Raw genomic sequence first — 19262 nt, 5'->3', positions numbered from 1 at the left:
CCTTGTTTAGATATGAAGTTCACAAATAACATTCTGTACACAAAAATTGAAGAGAAAAGTGACCAAAGACAAAAAATATATTTTCATATGTAGTCGTGTGTGTGTGTGTGTGTGTGTGTGTGTGTGTGTGTGTGTGTGTGTGTGTGTGTGTATGTGTGTCTGTCAGTATTGTTTATCATGGCTAGTTGTCTATATAAACTCACTTGAAATAATGTTCTAGCTATATTGGTATGTACATGTAGTAATGTGGAGTATCTCTACATGTCAGCACATGATCACTTGTGGATTTACAGCATGTCAACAGATAGGAAAAACTCACTGATTTTATACCTCTAAATCTGCACTAGCTGCAACTAGAACATTAAAAAAACGTGTGTGTTAGCTATAATAACTTACTTGTAATATCATACATCCTAAACAGTATTGAATTACCTGTGGGTAAACATATTTTTTTGTAGCTGTATACAATAAATCAAATCAGATTGATTTTTTGGTCTGCACCCAAAAATTGCACCCTCAACAGTCCCTCAACGGTCTTACAACCTAATACCACACTAATTGTGGATGAAATTCATCTCTGATTAAACATGTACAAATGTCTATTGGTTCAGTGAAAAAATTGTCGGTTTGAAAAATGATACCACAGTGACAAAACTAGTGCAGTTTTAACATGGTGACAGATTGAAAACCAAGCTTTCACTCACGGTTTAAACTCATTGCTACACCAACTATGGATAATATTGTACTAATAAATCCTCTCTCTACAAGAGGGGTATTTGTTTTCACAAAACTAGACAAACTACAAGTTGGGAAACACAGAATTAACAGATACAATGTTTTTCATACAGAAATTGAATTTTTTTAGTGAATATATCTTTGGTTACGTGATGAAAAAATATGTCCCAGTTGCAGCAAGTGCAGGATTAATTTGTTACAAAAAAAGCATCAGATACTATAATCACACAAAAAGAGATGCAACTACATATATATACAGTGTAAAGAAAATGATGTCTGGAAATGATATGCAATTCATATCATAACTTTGTTCAAAATGTCATACTGAAGTACAAGTATTTTATGTGAGTGATTTTGACTATCAAAAATTACAATCCAATAACTTTACTTGTATTCCTAGTGTAAGGAATGTATAAAGTTCACATGGTGTGTTTGTTAAGGGCAGTAAGCAGGTAAAATCTACCCAAGTTCCTGTGTCATTGTATTAGGGTTCCCCACCAAAATTATGGTAGAGTGTATGGGAAACTACGCCACTTTTACTATATTCCCCCCTTTCTGTTACTGCCCAATATTTTTCTTTGTTTGGCCAAGAGAAATATGAGTGACCTAAGGGGCCTTTGTTAATACAAGTCGCTAAATGAGTAGTGACAAAACTGTTAGGTCATGAGTATTTCCGGTTAAATATAAAGAAAAATATTGGAGAATAACATAATTATACCAGCACCTGTAATATCGAACAAAAATTGGGGAAAATAATGGTAATTTTGAATGCTTTGACTCACATTGCAAACACAGCTGAACCAATGAATGTAGACACACATTGTTGTGACATAGAACGACCTGAGGGTATAGATTCCATATTTTTTAGTTCAACTTGGTTTGTACATGGTATAATGTAACTTATTTCCCTTCAATTCATACTGAAGATTTTAAGATATAAATTACCAAGAAGACTGTTACATAGCAACTATTTACCTGAGGCTGAAAACAGACTGCAGACTTGCCATATTTAAAGTAAATTAATGTATGAACGCAACAATCAACTCCTGTGCTAGTACCCTAGGGTGGGGTGGGTGAGTGGGGGTGGGGATGGCTCTTGACAAACATAAAACAGATTTGATATTGAAAGACAAACCCAGTGGTTTGAAAGACACATAGTTTGGGTATTGCATTATGGAACCATACAATTGGCTATATGGATTATTTTGGACGGAATTATTTTTTTGATCCTCCAAATCCTGAGAACCCCATCATTGCCATCATATCGGGATCTCCATCAACATCTAAATCATCATCAGCTTTCCTCTTCCTGTCTTTCCTCTTTTCTTTTCTGTAAGCTTTCTGTTTTTCCTCCTAGAATAATACAAAAATTTGTGTCAATCACCTATAGCGCTAGTTTCCTGCACTTGACAAATGCATTCACTATTACAAACAGCAAACACTGCATAGATAATCATTGTACATGTATATGTTACAGCTGCACTACATGCAACTGGAATGCTGTTTGAAAATGTTTCAGTAATAGTTACAATACCCTACCCATAATATGGTACATGAGGGTAAACATATTTTTGTAGTTGTATACATGATAAATCAAATCAAACCTGTTCAAGCATGTCTGAGTTATGGCTTTGGACATGGAAAATTCACAAACAAAATGGCTGCCAGGCAGCCATATTGGATCATATCATGACGAAAATGGATATGCACATGTATGTCATAGAACACTGTCCTAATACCAACTTTGAATGGCTGCTAGGTGGCCATATTGGATCGTATCATGAAACAAATTTTGTGCATATGTATGCCATTGTCTGTTGCCCCTGTACCAAGTTTGAAAAAAATCAGTCCAGGCATCTCCAAGAAATTGCTCTGGAAGGACGGACAGATAGATGGACGGACGGACGGAACCCAATCCATAAGTCCCCGTTCCGGACCTCGTCCGGCAGTGACTAACAAACACTAATGTCAAACTATAATGTAACACACTGCTTCACATGTTGCAGTAAACTTAACATCAGAACTCAAACACTAATGCCAAACTATACTGATGACTGACTGACTGATGTCATCATACAGCTATGTGCATGCATGCATGTTTTCACAGCAGATGAATAAGTTGTCACCTTCTGCTGGTGGAGCAGAAAATAGCTCAGAAACTTCATGGCTTTTACAATTTCTTAAAACAAACTTTGCCAACCTTGTGCCAGAAAGGATTTGGAATGAACAAAGTTGGTAATTATTAAAAAAGTACATTTTCAGAGATATAGATTTCTGTGTTGTTTTCTGAACAACTTCACTGTTGTAATATGGTAACTCTAAGGTGTACATGTACTGTGTACTTTTTATTTAGGCATGGCATACACTAGAGGAAATGATGTGGTGTGTTTATACAAAACACCTGTTGATTGATTGTATTCATGCAACAACATATGTCAGTTTCCCTCAGGCCTGCTGCTGGTCACCCCAACACAAACTATTTTCCTTGGGCTTTGTCCTTGGGCTTTGTCCTTGGGAAACAGTCTTTGTTGGGGTGACCCAAAGTCCCTTGACTTCATGATCAGTCAACATGTGTGTACTGTCCTATGGTACATTTTGTACCTCTACAGAGCAGTGCATGTAATGTGTTGTATCATTTTGAGTCAGGCAAAAATTCAGGAAATGATATGGTGTGTTATAAATCAAATGCTGACTAATCTAACTTGTGTAATACAATGTATCATCAATCGGCTCCCTTCAGACTTGTGGGTCACCCTAGCACACAATGTTTCCTTCAGGCTTCACCCTTGGGAAACAGTTTGTGTTTCTGTGACCAACAGTCCTGTGAGGAAATAGCCATATCATACTGCCTCCTTGATTCAGTTAAGATGTATATTTACCTCTTCTCTGAGTTCAGCCATTCTTTGTTCGAAGTCGTACTCTTTCTTTTTATCTTCCATTTTTTTCTTGTTAAGTTCAAACCTCTTTTTCACCTGATCAAGCGATGACCTTTCAACTCTCATGGACATTCCCAAATTCCTCTGATCTGCAGTGAAAAGATAAGATAAATAAATAAGTAACATTACAAATACATGTAATTCTGAGATTAGTGACAATGAATTGTATGAATTATAACAGCACTTAGATTCATTAAAAATCCCTCTTGCCCACGAAGTGGTTATACATCCATACATGTACATACATACATTGATGCTAAACTCAGAATTACATGTATCTATATACAATATAATCACTTCTTTGTGATAAAGACACATGTCGTGAAAGTCAAAACCTAATGTATTATGACTGTTATTATATTCTATGCAATCCATTATCAATCATGTTATTATATAAGGTGCAAATGACAACTGTTTTTTTTTTGTAAAACATGATAAAGATATTTCCTCCACTATGTATTAATCAAACTTTTCTTGCCATAAATATAAAAAAAGGATTATTATTTATGTAATTCGTACTCCACACTTAGCATTCTTTATAGACTATATTTGTATATTATAACAAGAGGTGAGGTCCCAAGACAAGGACACAGAAGCCTACACTTTCAGTTTGAATGTTCTCACTTGGTTTGTTTATGGTACAGCAGAACTTACAATTGCATTCAGTTTTGATGACATGTTTGGAGAGCCACAGTCAGCCAAGCCACAATTGACCAGAATTTAGATGAACAAAAACTGAGATAAGTAACCTCTGTTTAACTAGTGTAAGTAACATATAATCTGTGATGGGTTCATCTGCACTGTACACAAGGTGTACAGAAATGTAGCTATTGAACGTGATTATAATTTCCACTGCATTATCAACTTCACCTTTAGCACATTGTTTCTGTTTTGGTTTTAAATCCATTGCGTACATCAAACACATGTGTAAAACCATTGCCTACATTACATAGCACTATTTATGTAAAACCATTGCCTACATTACATAGCACTATTTATGTAAAACCATTGCCTACATTACATAGCACTATTTATGTAAAACCATTGCCTACATTACATAGCACTATTTATGTAAAACCATTGCCTACATTACATAGCACTATTTATGTAAAACCATTGCCTACATTACATAGCACTATTTATGTAAAACCATTGCCTACATTACATAGCACTATTTATGTAAAACCATTGCCTACATTACATAGCACTATTTATGTAAAACCATTGCCAACATTACATAGCACTATTTATGTAAAACCATTGCCTACATTACATTATAGCACTATTTGTGTAAAACCATTGCCTACATTACATAGCACTATTTATGTAAAACCATTGCCTACATTACATAGCACTATTTGTGTAAAACCATTGCCTACATTACATAGCACTATTTATGTAAAACCATTGCCTACATTACATAGCACTATTTCTGTAAAACCATTGCCTACATTACATAGCACTATTTATGTAAAACCATTGCCTACATTACATAGCACTATTTATGTAAAACCATTGCCTACATTACATAGCACTATTTATGTAAAACCATTGCCTACATTACATAGCACTATTTATGTAAAACCATTGCCTACATTACATAGCACTATTTATGTAAAACCATTGCCTACATTACATAGCACTATTTATGTTAAACCATTGCCTACATTACATAGCACTATTTATGTAAAACCATTGCCTACATTACATAGCACTATTTATGTAAAACCATTGCCTACATTACATAGCACTATTTATGTAAAACCATTGCCTACATTACATATCACTATTTATGTAAAACCATTGCCTACATTACATAGCACTTTTTATGTAAAACCATTGCCTACATTACATAGCACTTTCTAGGTAAAACCATTGCTTACATTACATAGCACTATTTATGTAAAACCATTGCCTACATTACATAGCACTTTTTATGTAAAACCATTGCCTACATTACATAGCACTTTCTATGTAAAACCATTGCCTACATTACATAGCACTATTTATGTAAAACCATTGCCTACATTACATAGCACTATTTATGTAAAACCATTGCCTACATTACATAGCACTATTTATGTAAAACCATTGCCAACATTACATAGCACTATTTATGTAAAACCATTGCCTACATTACATAGCACTATTTATGTAAAACCATTGCCTACATTACATAGCACTATTTATGTAAAACCATTGCCTACATTACATAGCACGATTTATGTAAAACCATTGCCAACATTACATAGCACTATTTATGTAAAACCATTGCCTACATTACATAGCACTATTTATGTAAAACCATTGCCTACATTACATAGCACTATTTATGTAAAACCATTGCCTACATTACATAGCACTATTTATGTAAAACCATTGCCTACATTACATAGCACTATTTATGTAAAACCATTGCCTACATTACATAGCACTATTTATGTAAAACCATTGCCTACATTACATAGCACTTTTTATGTAAAACCATTGCCTACATTACATAGCACTTTCTATGTAAAACCATTGCCTACATTACATAGCACTATTTATGTAAAACCATTGCCTACATTACATAGCACTATTTATGTAAAACCATTGCCTACATTACATAGCACTATTTATGTAAAACCATTGCCTACATCACATTATAGCACTATTTATGCAAAACCATTACCTACATTACATAGCACTTTCTACGTAAAACCATTGCCTACATTACATAGCACTTTCTATGTAAAACCATTGCCTACATCACATAGCACTTTCTATGTAAAACCATTGCCTACATTACATAGCACTTTCTATGTAAAACCATTGCCTACATTACATAGCACTATTTGTGGTGTTAAACCATTGCCTAAATCACATAGCACTATTTACGTAAAACCATTGCCTACATTACATAGCACTATTTGTGGTGTTAAATCATTGCCTAAATCACATAGCACTATTTATGTAAAACCATTGCCTACATCACATACATGTAGCACTATTTATGTAAAACCATTGCCTACATTACATAGTGCTTTCTATGTAAAACCATTGCCTACATTACATAGCACTATTTGTGGTGTTAAACCATTGCCTACATCACATAGCACTATTTATGTAAAACCATTGCCTACATTACATAGCACTATTTGTGGTGTAAAACCATTGCCTAAATCACATAGCACTATTTATGTAAAACCATTGCCTACATCACATACATGTAGCACTATTTATGTAAAACCATTGCCTACATTACATAGTGCTTTCTATGTAAAACCATTGCCTACATTACATAGCACTATTTGTGGTGTTAAACCATTGCCTACATCACATAGCACTATTTATGTAAAACCATTGCCTACATTACATAGCACTATTTGTGGTGTAAAACCATTGCCTAAATCACATAGCACTATTTATGTAAAACCATTGCCTACATCACATACATGTAGCACTATTTATGTAAAACCATTGCCTACATTACATAGTGCTTTCTATGTAAAACCATTGCCTACATTACATAGCACTATTTGTGGTGTTAAACCATTGCCTACATCACATAGCACTATTTATGTAAAACCATTGCCTACATTACATAGAACTATTTGTGGTGTAAAACCATTGCCTACATAGTACATCACTACATAGCACTACCTGTATTTGTGTAGTGTGTAAATACATTGCCTACACATACAGTGTACTTACATTACATTAGTGTACTTACGTTTCTTGCCATTAATATGATCCAGGAAATTAATGGAATCTTTAACAACGCAGTCACATACATTACAGTAATAGCCTCCTTGTTGTGATGATGGCGTTGTTTTTGTGATAACTTGAGACTTTCCTAGTTTGGATTCAAGATCTACTTTGTAATCTCTTTGTTGAAGGAATTCTCTCCTCACTGGGGGTTCTTTTTTACTTTTCTCTGTACGAATAAAAAAATAAATATATAAATCATATTATAAACATACATGTACAAGAAATCACAAACTCTTTGACTTTTTTACGCTTTAATCACATATTATTCTTACATAACAAAATAGCAAAGGTGTTCACAGCCCTACAAGTAGGTTATACATGTACATGATTACCACCTCAAATTAAATAAACATCACATCATCAACCAATTTAATAAATTTTCAAGAAGGTACACCAAAGATACACACTAAAATGCAAGTAGTTTCTAGTAGTAGTGGATATTACAAGATACATCAGACTCAGAGAGACTTCTGTACTAAGCTGTATTGAACAGTGACTGCTAACTTGGTCACTGAACTGTAAGCCCTGTTGTGTAAACATACTTTAAGTATGATTGCAATCATTTGAAACAGTGTCTTTGATATGCCTGGATAAAGTACATACCTTTTGCTTCTCTTTCTTTCTCCTGTTCTGTGAGACGTTCTCTAGCAAGCTTCTCATACTCTTCTTTGTCCCATTTCTTACGATGATCCTCTGGTTTCTGTGTATGAAATGAAACATCATTGACATTTCTCATTATCCCATCCAATCCATCAAAGGATTGTTTGAGGCCCTCAAATTGTGTAACATTACATATCAAATCAGTTAGTTAATTAATACTTTTGTAAATATCACATTTGTCTTGTCCCGGTAAACCTTTGCCATTTACATTTGTATTAACTTAAATGGGAATGGGGATGTCTTAGATATGTTCCTCTATTTTTTATATTTCCTGATTGGCGTGGGTGTCTTTGGCTTTACACATGACATGGTGTGTGTGTCTTTGATTGGCACACAACATGGTGTGTGTCTTTGGCTGGCACACAACATGGCGTGTGTGTCTTTGATTGGCACACAACATGGTGTGTGTCTTTGGCTGGCACACAACATGGCGTGTGTGTCTTTGGCTGGCACACAACATGGTGTGTGTCTTTGGCTGGCACACAACATGGTGTGTGTCTTTGGTTGGCACACAACATGGCGTGGCTGTCTTTGACTGGCACACAACATGGCGTGTGTGTCTTTGGCTGGCACACAACATGGCATGTGTGTCTTTGGCTGGCACACAACATGGCGTCTGTGCCTTTGACTGGCACACAACATGGTGTGTGTCTTTGGCTGGCACACAACATGGCATGGGTGTCTTTGACTGGCACACAACATGGTGTGTGTCTTTGGTTGGCACACAACATGGCGTGGCTGTCTTTGACTGGCACACAACATGGCGTGTGTGTCTTTGGCTGGCACACAACATGGCATGTGTGTCTTTGGCTGGCACACAACATGGCGTCTGTGCCTTTGACTGGCACACAACATGGTGTGTGTCTTTGGCTGGCACACAACATGGCATGGGTGTCTTTGACTGGCACACAACATGGTGTGTGTCTTTGGTTGGCACACAACATGGCGTGGCTGTCTTTGACTGGCACACAACATGGCGTGTGTGTCTTTGGCTGGCACACAACATGGCATGGGTGTCTTTGACTGGCACACAACATGGCGTGGGTGTCTTTGGCTGACACACAACATGGCATGTGTGTCTTTGGCTGGCACACAACATGGCATGTGTGTCTTTGACTGGCACACAACATGGCGTGGGTGTCTTTGGCTGGCACACAATATGGCATGGGTGTCTTTGGCTGACACACAACATGGCATGTGTGTCTTTGGCTGGCAGTACAACATGGCATGGGTGTCAGGCTGGCAGTGGCATATAACATGGCATGTGTGTCTTTGGCTGGCAGTACAATATGGTGTGGGTGTCTGGCTGGCACACAACATAGTGGGTGTGTCTTTGACTAACACACGACATGATGTGTCTCTTTGACTGGCAGTACAACATGTACACACAGTAGTTTCTGATATACAGAATTCTTATTGAGACAATTGTATTTTGGTGTCAAAGCCCCATGGAAAGATCAGAAGTGTCTTTAAATAGACATAGTTCGAGGCTATCCACAGAATGAACCTGGAGTGTCTTGAATGGACATGGTTTGAGGCTATCAATGGAATGACCCGGAGTGTCTTGAATGGACATGGTTCTTGGCTACCAATGGAATGGTCGACCTGGAGTGTCTTGAATGGACATGGTTTCAGGTTATCAATGGAATGACCCAGAGTGTCTTGAAATGGACATGGTTTCAGGTTATCAATGGAATGACCCAGAGTGTCTTGAAATGGACATGGTTCCAAGTTATCAATGGAATGACCTGGCGTGTCTTGAAATGGACATGATTCCAGGTTATCAATGGCATGACCCAGAGTGTCTTCAAATGGACATGGTTTCAGGTTATCAATGGAATGACCCAGAGTGTCTTGAAATGGATATGGTTTTAGGCTATCAATGGAATGACCCAGAGTGTCTTGAAATGGACATGGTTTTAGGCTATCAATGGAATGACCCAGTGTGTCTTGAAATGGACATGTTTCAGGCTATCAATGGAATGACCCAGAGTGTCTTGAAATGGACATGGTTTCAGGTTATCAATGGAATGACCCAGAGTGTCTTGAAATGGACATGGTTTCAGGCTATCAATGGATTGACCTGGTGTGTCTTGAAATGGACATGGTTTCAGGTTATCAATGGAATGACCCAGAGTGTCTTGAAATGGACATGGATCCAGGTTATCAATGGAATGACCCAGAGTGTCTTGAAAAGGACATGGTTTCAGGTTATCAATGGAATGACCCAGATTATCTCGAAATGGACATGGTTCCAGGTTATCAATGGAATGACCTGGAGTGTCTTGAAATGGACATGGTTTCAGGTTATCAATGGCATGACCCAGATTATCTTGAAATGGACATGGTTCCAGGTTATCAATGGCATGACCCAGAGTGTCTTGGAATGGACATGGTTTCGAGGTTTCAGGCTATCGATAGAATGACCTGGAGTGTCTTGAAATAGACAAGGTTCTCCAGGTGACAGAGTCACTGCCTCTGACCAAAGGGACACGTATTATTACTTAGATTGCTGTTTCCCTAAGAAAAACATCACATGAATCATGCTACTACAAGTACAAATGTATCAATTTAAGATAACTAGGGGAATTGTATTCAAATCAACACGTTATCATATTGAGACTGTTGACAAGGAAAACAACAATCTAAGAAATACTACATGGTAGTATACAAAACGAAGATCGAAGATCGAAGACCGAAGATCTTTGCCATGGTTTTATGTACCCGACGATGAAAATATTTCACCACATTCCCAACTTCAAAACCTACTTAGAAATGAAATAGAGTGAACACCTTATAAATAAATACGAAATGATTGTGCAATGAATTTTTAGGGTAAATCAGATCTCAGTGACAAAATGAATTCTTTTTGGAAATAGAAAACTCGACATTATAACTTCATGTTTATGGTATTTCCATAATGAAAATATCACATTCACAACTACAGCACTTATTTAGAAGTTAAATCCCAATTCATAACCTATTGTTGAAATGAACGATCTTCTATCTTCGATCTTCGCTTTAGAGATTACCCTATCAAATCTCTAAAACGAAGATCGAAGATGGAAGACATCTGTAACATCTGTACTCACTGTATTTTTCTATACATACAAAATCTAATAGCCCTCAATTTTATCACTTAACACGACCTCATAAATAAATGCAAAATGATTGTTCAACGAATTTTTAGGGTAGAAAGCCAAATCATACCAGACAAAACCTATTCTCTTTGGAAATAGAAAACCTGACATTAAAACTTCACGTATATGGTATTTTCATAATGAAAATACAACAAATGTATCACATTCCCAACTACAAAACCTATTCAGAAGTTAAATCCCAATTTATAACCTTATGTTGAAATGAACGATCTTCTATCTTCGATCTTCGCTTTAGAGATTATCAAATCTCTAAAACGAAGATCGAAGATGGAAGACATCTATACTCACTGTTTGCCAAACAGCAGGATATCTTAACGAGGTGTACCACTTATGTAATAGTGCTGCATGCTGTGTCTATGTCCATAAAACTCTTTATCAAAGTTTACATTTTTCGTTTGAAACAAGTTTGGTTTGTAAACAGACTTCAATGGGTACTATTATCAGTGATTTATGTAAGGGATGGACTATTTGATATCCTGGGGGGGGGGGGTCGATGCTAGGTACAAGAGTCTTGTCAAACGAGGCATTGCATGACTTGAAATAGAAGAATACGCGAACATCATCGGAAAGAAGCGTCCGAAGGAAGATACTGTGCAAGTCACAACATCCTGCCCCCTCTCAAGGGGGTACCGCCATAGAAAGGTATACAGATATGTACTGCCCGTATTGGCCACTTTTTCGCGGGAAAATACCTAAATATGGGCCACTTTTTCGCGGGAAAATCCCTAAACATGGGTCCAATTTTTGCCTGAAAACCCGGAAGTGATAAAAAAAACCCCCGCCAATATATGGGTCTGATTTTGACTAAAAATCCCTAATAATGAGTCCAATTGTTTGATTAAAAATGGGTAGGTGCTTCCAACTCGGAGGGCAGACGTAAATTTAGAGATTTTATTAGATTTTGCATGTATAGAAAGTTAAAGTGAGTATAGATGTCTTCCATCTTCGATCTTCGTTTTAGAGATTTGATAGGGTAATCTCTAAAGCGAAGATCGAAGATAGAAGATCGTTCATTTCAACAATAGGTTATGAATTGGGATTTAACTTCTAAATAAGTGCTGTAGTTGTGAATGTGATATTTTCATTATGGAAATACCATAAACATGAAGTTATAATGTCAAGTTTTCTATTTCCAAAAAGAATTCATTTTGTCACTGAGATCTGATTTACCCTAAAAATTCATTGCACAATCATTTCGTATTTATTTATAAGGTGTTCACTCTATTTCATTTCTAAGTAGGTTTTGAAGTTGGGAATGTGGTGAAATATTTTCATCGTCGGGTACATAAAACCATGGCAAAGATCTTCGGTCTTCGATCTTCGTTTTGTATACTACCAATACTACATGGCCTAAGTCCCTATGCCTCTGACAGAGTGACAGGCTACATTGACTATGTTCTATTATAAATTAGGTTGCACGTAGTCCTGCTTGCATACGGAGGAATTCGGGACTCGATTCTGACAATTGTCCGAGTCAAGTCAGTAATACAGACTCATCAATGATAACATTCACAAACAGCGCATGCAGACGCAGACGTTATGTTTACGATATATCATTACGTTACGATGTGATAGTTAGACAGGGCTACCAAAACATTCACATTTCTATGTAGGAACTAAAGGCACTATAGTTCTAATTCACAGAGGCTTGGCAAGTTTACGATCACACATGAAACAGTATTTTACGTTACAAGTTGACCTTACCGCATTATACGCCGCCATTTTGTTTTTCAATCACTTGAAAAACCTCTAACTTGCCCGTAATTAGACAACCAACCTATCGACTACCTAGCTTGTCAATAATTTATAATTCCATACGGGCGCGTTCAGCATACATCCAAATCTGATTAAAATCTGATGTGGTGAAAGTCGCTAGATGCCTTAATTTACCTCTATTTCCATCGTTTTGTGTCGTTTGCTTTGTTCAGAGTGATCGCCGCCTTCCCACGGGCGGACAATCACTTGGAACAAAACAAACAACACGAAATGATGTACATGCATAGCTGGAGGTAAATAAAGGCATCTATGATCTAGCTGCTTTTACCACAGGGTGCTCAGGCTCAGTTAGTTTTGTTTACAAATACAAACAAACAAGTAAACAAAAAACACAAACAAGTAAAAATAAACAAGTAAACAAACAAACACAAACACAAACAAACACACTACCCGACACATGAGTAGATACATACATGAATAAACGACAACAAACCAACGAACAAACACTGCCCCCCCCCCCCCCCGAAATGGTCACAAATGGAAATAACCAGTGGAGGGAGAAAATCTGTACCTCCCAGCCGAGAAATAGTGAATGCGGAATTGACAACAACTAAATCAGACAATATAGAAATGTTATTCAAATCTGTAATGTTTGTACATCTGATGGGAAGAAATAAACAACACAGAGACCATTTGGAAAACAATGGAAAATCTGAACTAGACACTCACACATGAAAAATATACATGTGATAAAATAAATTTGTTTTTTTTATTCTGTAAGAATCGGAAGCACATAATTTTTTTAATTTGGCCTTAACATAGTTTAGAAATATGCAATGCATTCATTTCAACATAGTATTTCTTTTCAATATATACAGAGTACACTGGTTATTGGAGAAACAAGCGAAATGAGTTGCGGGAACTTATACTTAATTTACAAATGGGCAACTAACAGTTATGCTGTTATGGATCTCAAAATTGAAACAGAAGTCCTTTACAATATTAATATTTAAGACCTAATTGCTATACATGATATAATTAGAATAACAATACATGATTTTGCATCCTGTTGACAGTTCTGAGACAGACACAATGATGTGGCAACATTTGGCAAATCTTGCTTTCCTTTTCGCATATCAGTTTAAAACGACCTTTACATGTAGTACTTTAAAATGTTCCATAGAAGAGTATAATTATCCAGTGTAACTGGTTTAAAATAATAAATATCTTCATCAGGGATTGTTTTTGTATTAAATTCCATTTTATCTCAATTTACCTAATTTGCATAACCAACAGTGAAAATACCAGTATTAATTCTTGTTGTAAATAAACATGATATAATAATATACACAGGTGTCAAATTTCGTCATAATTTAAACAAACTATACTTTAATATTTTTAATGTTGTGATGAATATTAAAGGAACAAACTGAACCTGAACCTGAACCTGTTTGTGAACTCAATGCTCATTGTAAACCTATTTTAAGGCCAAGAAAAAAAATGTTTTCTGGTTAGTTTGAATCAGGTTAAATGCCCTGCCTTGGTCTTATTTATTCTCATGTTTGTCCAGCCAATGCAGAGTGCAGATCCAAGGGAAACACAAAATAAGGTTGGCACGTACGAAACCCCTGAAAACAGAGTCTTTCTCAGTGTAGAGCTATGTAGAGCATGAGTATAAAGTTGGCATCAGATTCAGATTCAGGTAACGTTATATTGAGCGTCAGATAGCCTCAGATCCGAATACACTTGACGGCAAAGAAGCAGAATCCTTCCCTGTAGTCTCAACGGTAATATTTCAGGTTTGAGTCCATCGGGTGTCTTCGGATCTGAGGCCATCTGACGCTCAATATAACATTCATAAGATAACACTACCTGAATCTGAATCTGAATCTGACGCCAACTTTATATTCGTTCGATCGATTAATTACTCAAATTGGTCATTAATATTCATCGGATTATTACTAAAACCTAATCAGTTCTGGCCATTACCCTACGGAACATATCTATGAAATTTCGTTTGAACTGATGCAGCCGTTTTATATATATATTTTATATATATATATATATATATATATATATATATATATATATATATATATATATATATATATATATATATATCAACATCTCCTGACGAGTGATTTACTCACGAAACCGGCTTGTAGAGACGAAAAACCCGACTTGATTTTCTTCTACCCTCAACATATATATATATATATATATATATATATATATATATATATATATATATATATATATATATCCCTGAGTATATTAAATATATTATAGGGGTTTCATTAATATATTATATATATCCCTGAGTATATTTAATTTGACTGAATTTTGGCCATACTTGTAGCTAAAAATCACATGATCAGCCAGTTTCATAATTGCGTGTTTATGTTTTATGTATGTATGTATGTATGTATGTATGTATGTATGTATGTATGTATGTATGTATGTATGTATGTATGTACGTATGTACGTATGTACGTATGTATGTATGTATGTATGTATGTATGTATGTATGTATGTATGTATGTATGTATGTATGTATGTATGTATGTGTCTGTCTGTCTGAGTGTGTGTCTATATGTCCTTCCGTCCTTTCTTTTTTCTTTCTGTGTGTGTGTGTGTGTGTGTGTGTGTGTGTGTGTGTGTGTGTGTGTGTGTGTGTGTGTGTGTGTGAAATGATGATGGTAACATCAGCAAAATTGTGCTTTTAATTTCTATCGACTGTGTATATGACTCTATCAATCTCCCTGCTATCCAGCCATAGAGCTTTCCACTTGCCTCATACATTATCTAAAGTAAAAAACAACATACGGAAACAATGGAAACAACAATGTTATATATATATATATATGTATATATTAAACACTAACTACAGTATTGAATACAAAAATAATAATCAATAAGAGAATTTTCCAAAGCTATTAGAGATAAATCATCATTCGTCATTTTAGTTGTATTTGCAAATATTGTGATGCACATGTTATCTAAAGAGAGTTTTATACTGTATTGTTCCAGTTCAGTTTCCTAAATGTGTGCTAAAAGAAATCAAATTGGTCTAAATAACACTGAAAAACAACTCTTAATAATTAAAATGGTCCGGAAACGAATCAGTTTATTGGTGATAAACTGACAAAGTTGTCTACATTGAAAGCCACAACAGAGACAATAGAAAATAAAGTAAACTATACGGCAAAAGTGCTTGCTAAACGATTCATGCACCAACAAGTACACATGGCAGAGAAGGAGAGAAGAAGGAGGAGAAAGAAAGAACAGCGAAAGAAAGTAAGACAAAACAAGAAGTGGGTGGAAATGCGGTAGGCGACCAGGCTGTTTGACAGAGTGGTAAAAAACAAAGATGTCATCAAAAAGATTGTGCCAAATACCTTGCAACAATACAAAGTAAAGTCTGGCATTAAGCTTGATATGCCTGATATATGTTTGGAAGGGTAGAGTAACAAGTTTTTGTGAAAGCAGCCTTACTCTACATATCTAATATACTTTACATTTCTGATTTACTCTACATATCGGATTTACCCTAAATAGAGGATTTTCTCCACATATAGGATTTACAGTACATATCTGATATACCCTAGATATCTGATTTACCCTACATATATGATTTACTTTTCATATATATTTTTCATGAGAAGGTGGACCATAAAAATATTGTTGAAAATAATATACTTGAACCTAGCATTGGAAAAAAAATCAATAGGAAGTTATAATCATTACCAAATTCATTTGAGTCACAAAGAACACAAGTATCGACTCAGTCACTTTGTCGTCTTCCTGTTTTAATTTTAAACCATACTGGCGTGAAGAGCATCTAAAATGTGTCAACATTCTTCTATGACTAATAATAATGATAATAACTGATGTTACGTAGAGCTTGAGTATTGGCACTGATGTATTTGAAGTAGTTTATTTTGTACTCTGAATTCATTAACATACAACTGTGTAGACGTCCATCTGGATGCGCTATTATTATAATGACTCGAGAGACGTTAGATCTTTTGATTGGTCGAGAGAGTATATTAATGTTGGGACAATGATAAACTAATTAGAGAGAATAACGTCTTATGTTAGTGTAGAAGGTGGGAGTCAGTTTATCATTTCGCCAGACAACGGTGGTGCAAGGCAAGGTAGCAGTGACTCTTGGTCGACGTGGAATGGTGCGTCGGTGTCCAGCTATCCACGTGTATACATGCTCTTCGTCGTAACTCAATGTGTGTTGTTCACCTGTACAAAATGTCCACATCCACCTTTGAAGTAAGTGTGAGATAACTACTACGTGTACCTGCTGGCGACGACAAGTTTCCATGTTGGATGTATAACCATCAAAGGTAAATGCTTTTGTGTGAAAAACAGTGCAATTTGAGAATAGCGAACTTTAACATTCGTAAGGGAGTGTCCATATCTTACTTCCAGTGGGGTCCAGGAGGATTTTCCCTTTTCCTTGTGTATTTTTTTCATGCCCCCCCCCATAATGAGCATAAATTACCAAAAGAGTGAAAATTAAAAAAGAGAAAAATTAGACATAGTATCCACTCACATAGTAGGAACATCAGAATTTTGATTCAGAAAACTGGCTGGAAAAATTAATGAAATTAAAATTATATTGACATGAATGAAAAAGATAGTGACTGAGACTGAAAGTGATACTTCTGTAATGCATGATCTAGGCAGTGATATGGAGACAATTGTGATACTGATAACTCACTGATGTACTGATAACACTGATAGTGATTGTGATGAAACAAGTCTTGCACATCCTTACGGACAATTGCAAGGTACTTTGAGAAGTACCAGAATTGCAGTTGATTTATGTTGAATTAAATAACCATGATTTTTTCCATTACCCCTAGAAAATTGTGATTTTTTTTTGTTTAGCCCCCCCCCCCCTAATTTTTCCCGAGAAAAATTGATGCTCCCCCTCCCCGAAAATCCTCCGGGCCCCCTGGAAGTAAAATCTGGGCGCTCCCTCGTCAGTTCGTCATTCCAAAATAAACCATCTGTTCATCCGCCGTTGAAGACCAGCTTAGAGACCAAAGAACACTAGTACAAGATAGATTATGTTGAACTATATTATTTATAACATAATTGCGTTGTATGTGATAATTTGGTGCTGATAAATACTTTATCGTACATTGCAGTATACATTTTTAGTGGTCTGGGTACACACATGTATCATGAAAAGTTGAGAACAACACGCCTACATATGTAATACAGCAGGTCGACGTCAACATGTGCGCTCGTACTAGAAGTAGTACCTGACTGACACATTGGAAATACGCGTTCACTTTTCCTCACATTACGTTTTTGTTCCTAAAGCTATTTTGCTCACGCTCACAGTATAGTGTACCATCTAATTTCAATTCTGGCCAGTTTCACAATAATGAATGTTATTGATACGCCAAACTTTCAGTTGTTTTAGATTAACTACCTTTACCCGTTGCACATGGATCGTGTTCTACGTACTACATCATACATGCGGTCTAGCTGCAATAATTGAAGCGTTTGATGTGATTTTGAGGGCTTTTTCGTCTGTTTTGTGCCTTTTTTTCGTTCCGACGACGGTTTAACCCGAATCAAACGCTACAATTCCTCTAATGCAAATGCAAATAGACGAGAACACATTAAAACGTGAGCGAGGGGTCAGCGTACTACCCGTTTCAAACTGCTGCATGCCTTGCTACATTTGCCGATTTTGACGGAATTGGGGTACCGCTGAACACTTCTTTGGTCTTGAAGGCTCCGTAATTAATGTTGGCGTTAGGACTAATTTCAAACGTTTATGTAATTTTATTCCATGGTCACATTATTTTAATTGAAATAAGTTTTCATTTATTCGAGAATATTTGTTTCATTTTTCGTCAAACCAGAATTTTTTTAAAAAGATTACATATTAATTGAATGTCAATATATACTTTTGTTAAAGTTTTTTATTTTTTATTTTTTTTCAATTTTTTTTTCAATTTCTTTCTTCAACTTTTTATTTTTCAACTTTTTTTTCAACTTTTTTCAACGATCATTTTGCTATGAACAATTTCCCATCTAGACACCAAAAATATATTACAGAGATTAAGATGTCTTCTTAAGATGACGACATAACCTTTGACACGTCGCACAATTGTAAGATGTAAAAACGTGTATAATTATGTTCTTCTGTTCGCTGGCGACTTCCAAGTCTATCTGCTTACGGTGGACGAGAAGGACATTTCCGCGCTCTCAATGATTGGGCGTTCAAAGCAATTTCCGCGCTCTCAATGACAGAGTTCAAAGCAAT

At 35.9% G+C, this 19262-nt stretch overlaps 1 protein-coding gene across 1 annotated transcript; it reads right to left on the bottom strand.

Moving 5' to 3' along the window:
• Positions 1-1707: 1707 nt before the first annotated feature.
• LOC144439012 (zinc finger matrin-type protein 2-like) lies at positions 1708-12973 on the bottom strand. The gene is made up of 5 exons (XM_078128251.1): positions 12950-12973; positions 8028-8124; positions 7387-7590; positions 3615-3760; positions 1708-2088 (listed from the first exon to the last, which is right to left on the bottom strand). The coding sequence occupies exons 1-5, from the start codon at positions 12965-12967 to the stop codon at positions 1951-1953; spliced, it is 603 nt and encodes a 200-aa protein (XP_077984377.1). The 5' UTR covers positions 12968-12973; the 3' UTR covers positions 1708-1950.
• Between the last annotated feature and the right edge of the window lie 6289 nt (positions 12974-19262).

This window comes from Glandiceps talaboti, chromosome 8 (genome assembly GCF_964340395.1).
Source record: "Glandiceps talaboti chromosome 8, keGlaTala1.1, whole genome shotgun sequence".
Lineage (NCBI taxonomy): Eukaryota > Metazoa > Hemichordata > Enteropneusta > Spengelidae > Glandiceps > Glandiceps talaboti.
This window is presented reverse-complemented; position numbering and strand designations above follow the sequence as displayed.

Excerpts from the sequence above, each read along its gene's own strand:
- LOC144439012 (XM_078128251.1), bottom strand. Across the intron at positions 7,591-8,027 it reads GAAAGAAAGAGAAGCAAAAG|AGAAAAGTAAAAAAGAACCC; the intron begins GTATGTACTTTA and ends TTATTCGTACAG. Across the intron at positions 3,761-7,386 it reads TCATATTAATGGCAAGAAAC|ATCAGAGGAATTTGGGAATG; the intron begins GTAAGTACACTA and ends TTTTCACTGCAG.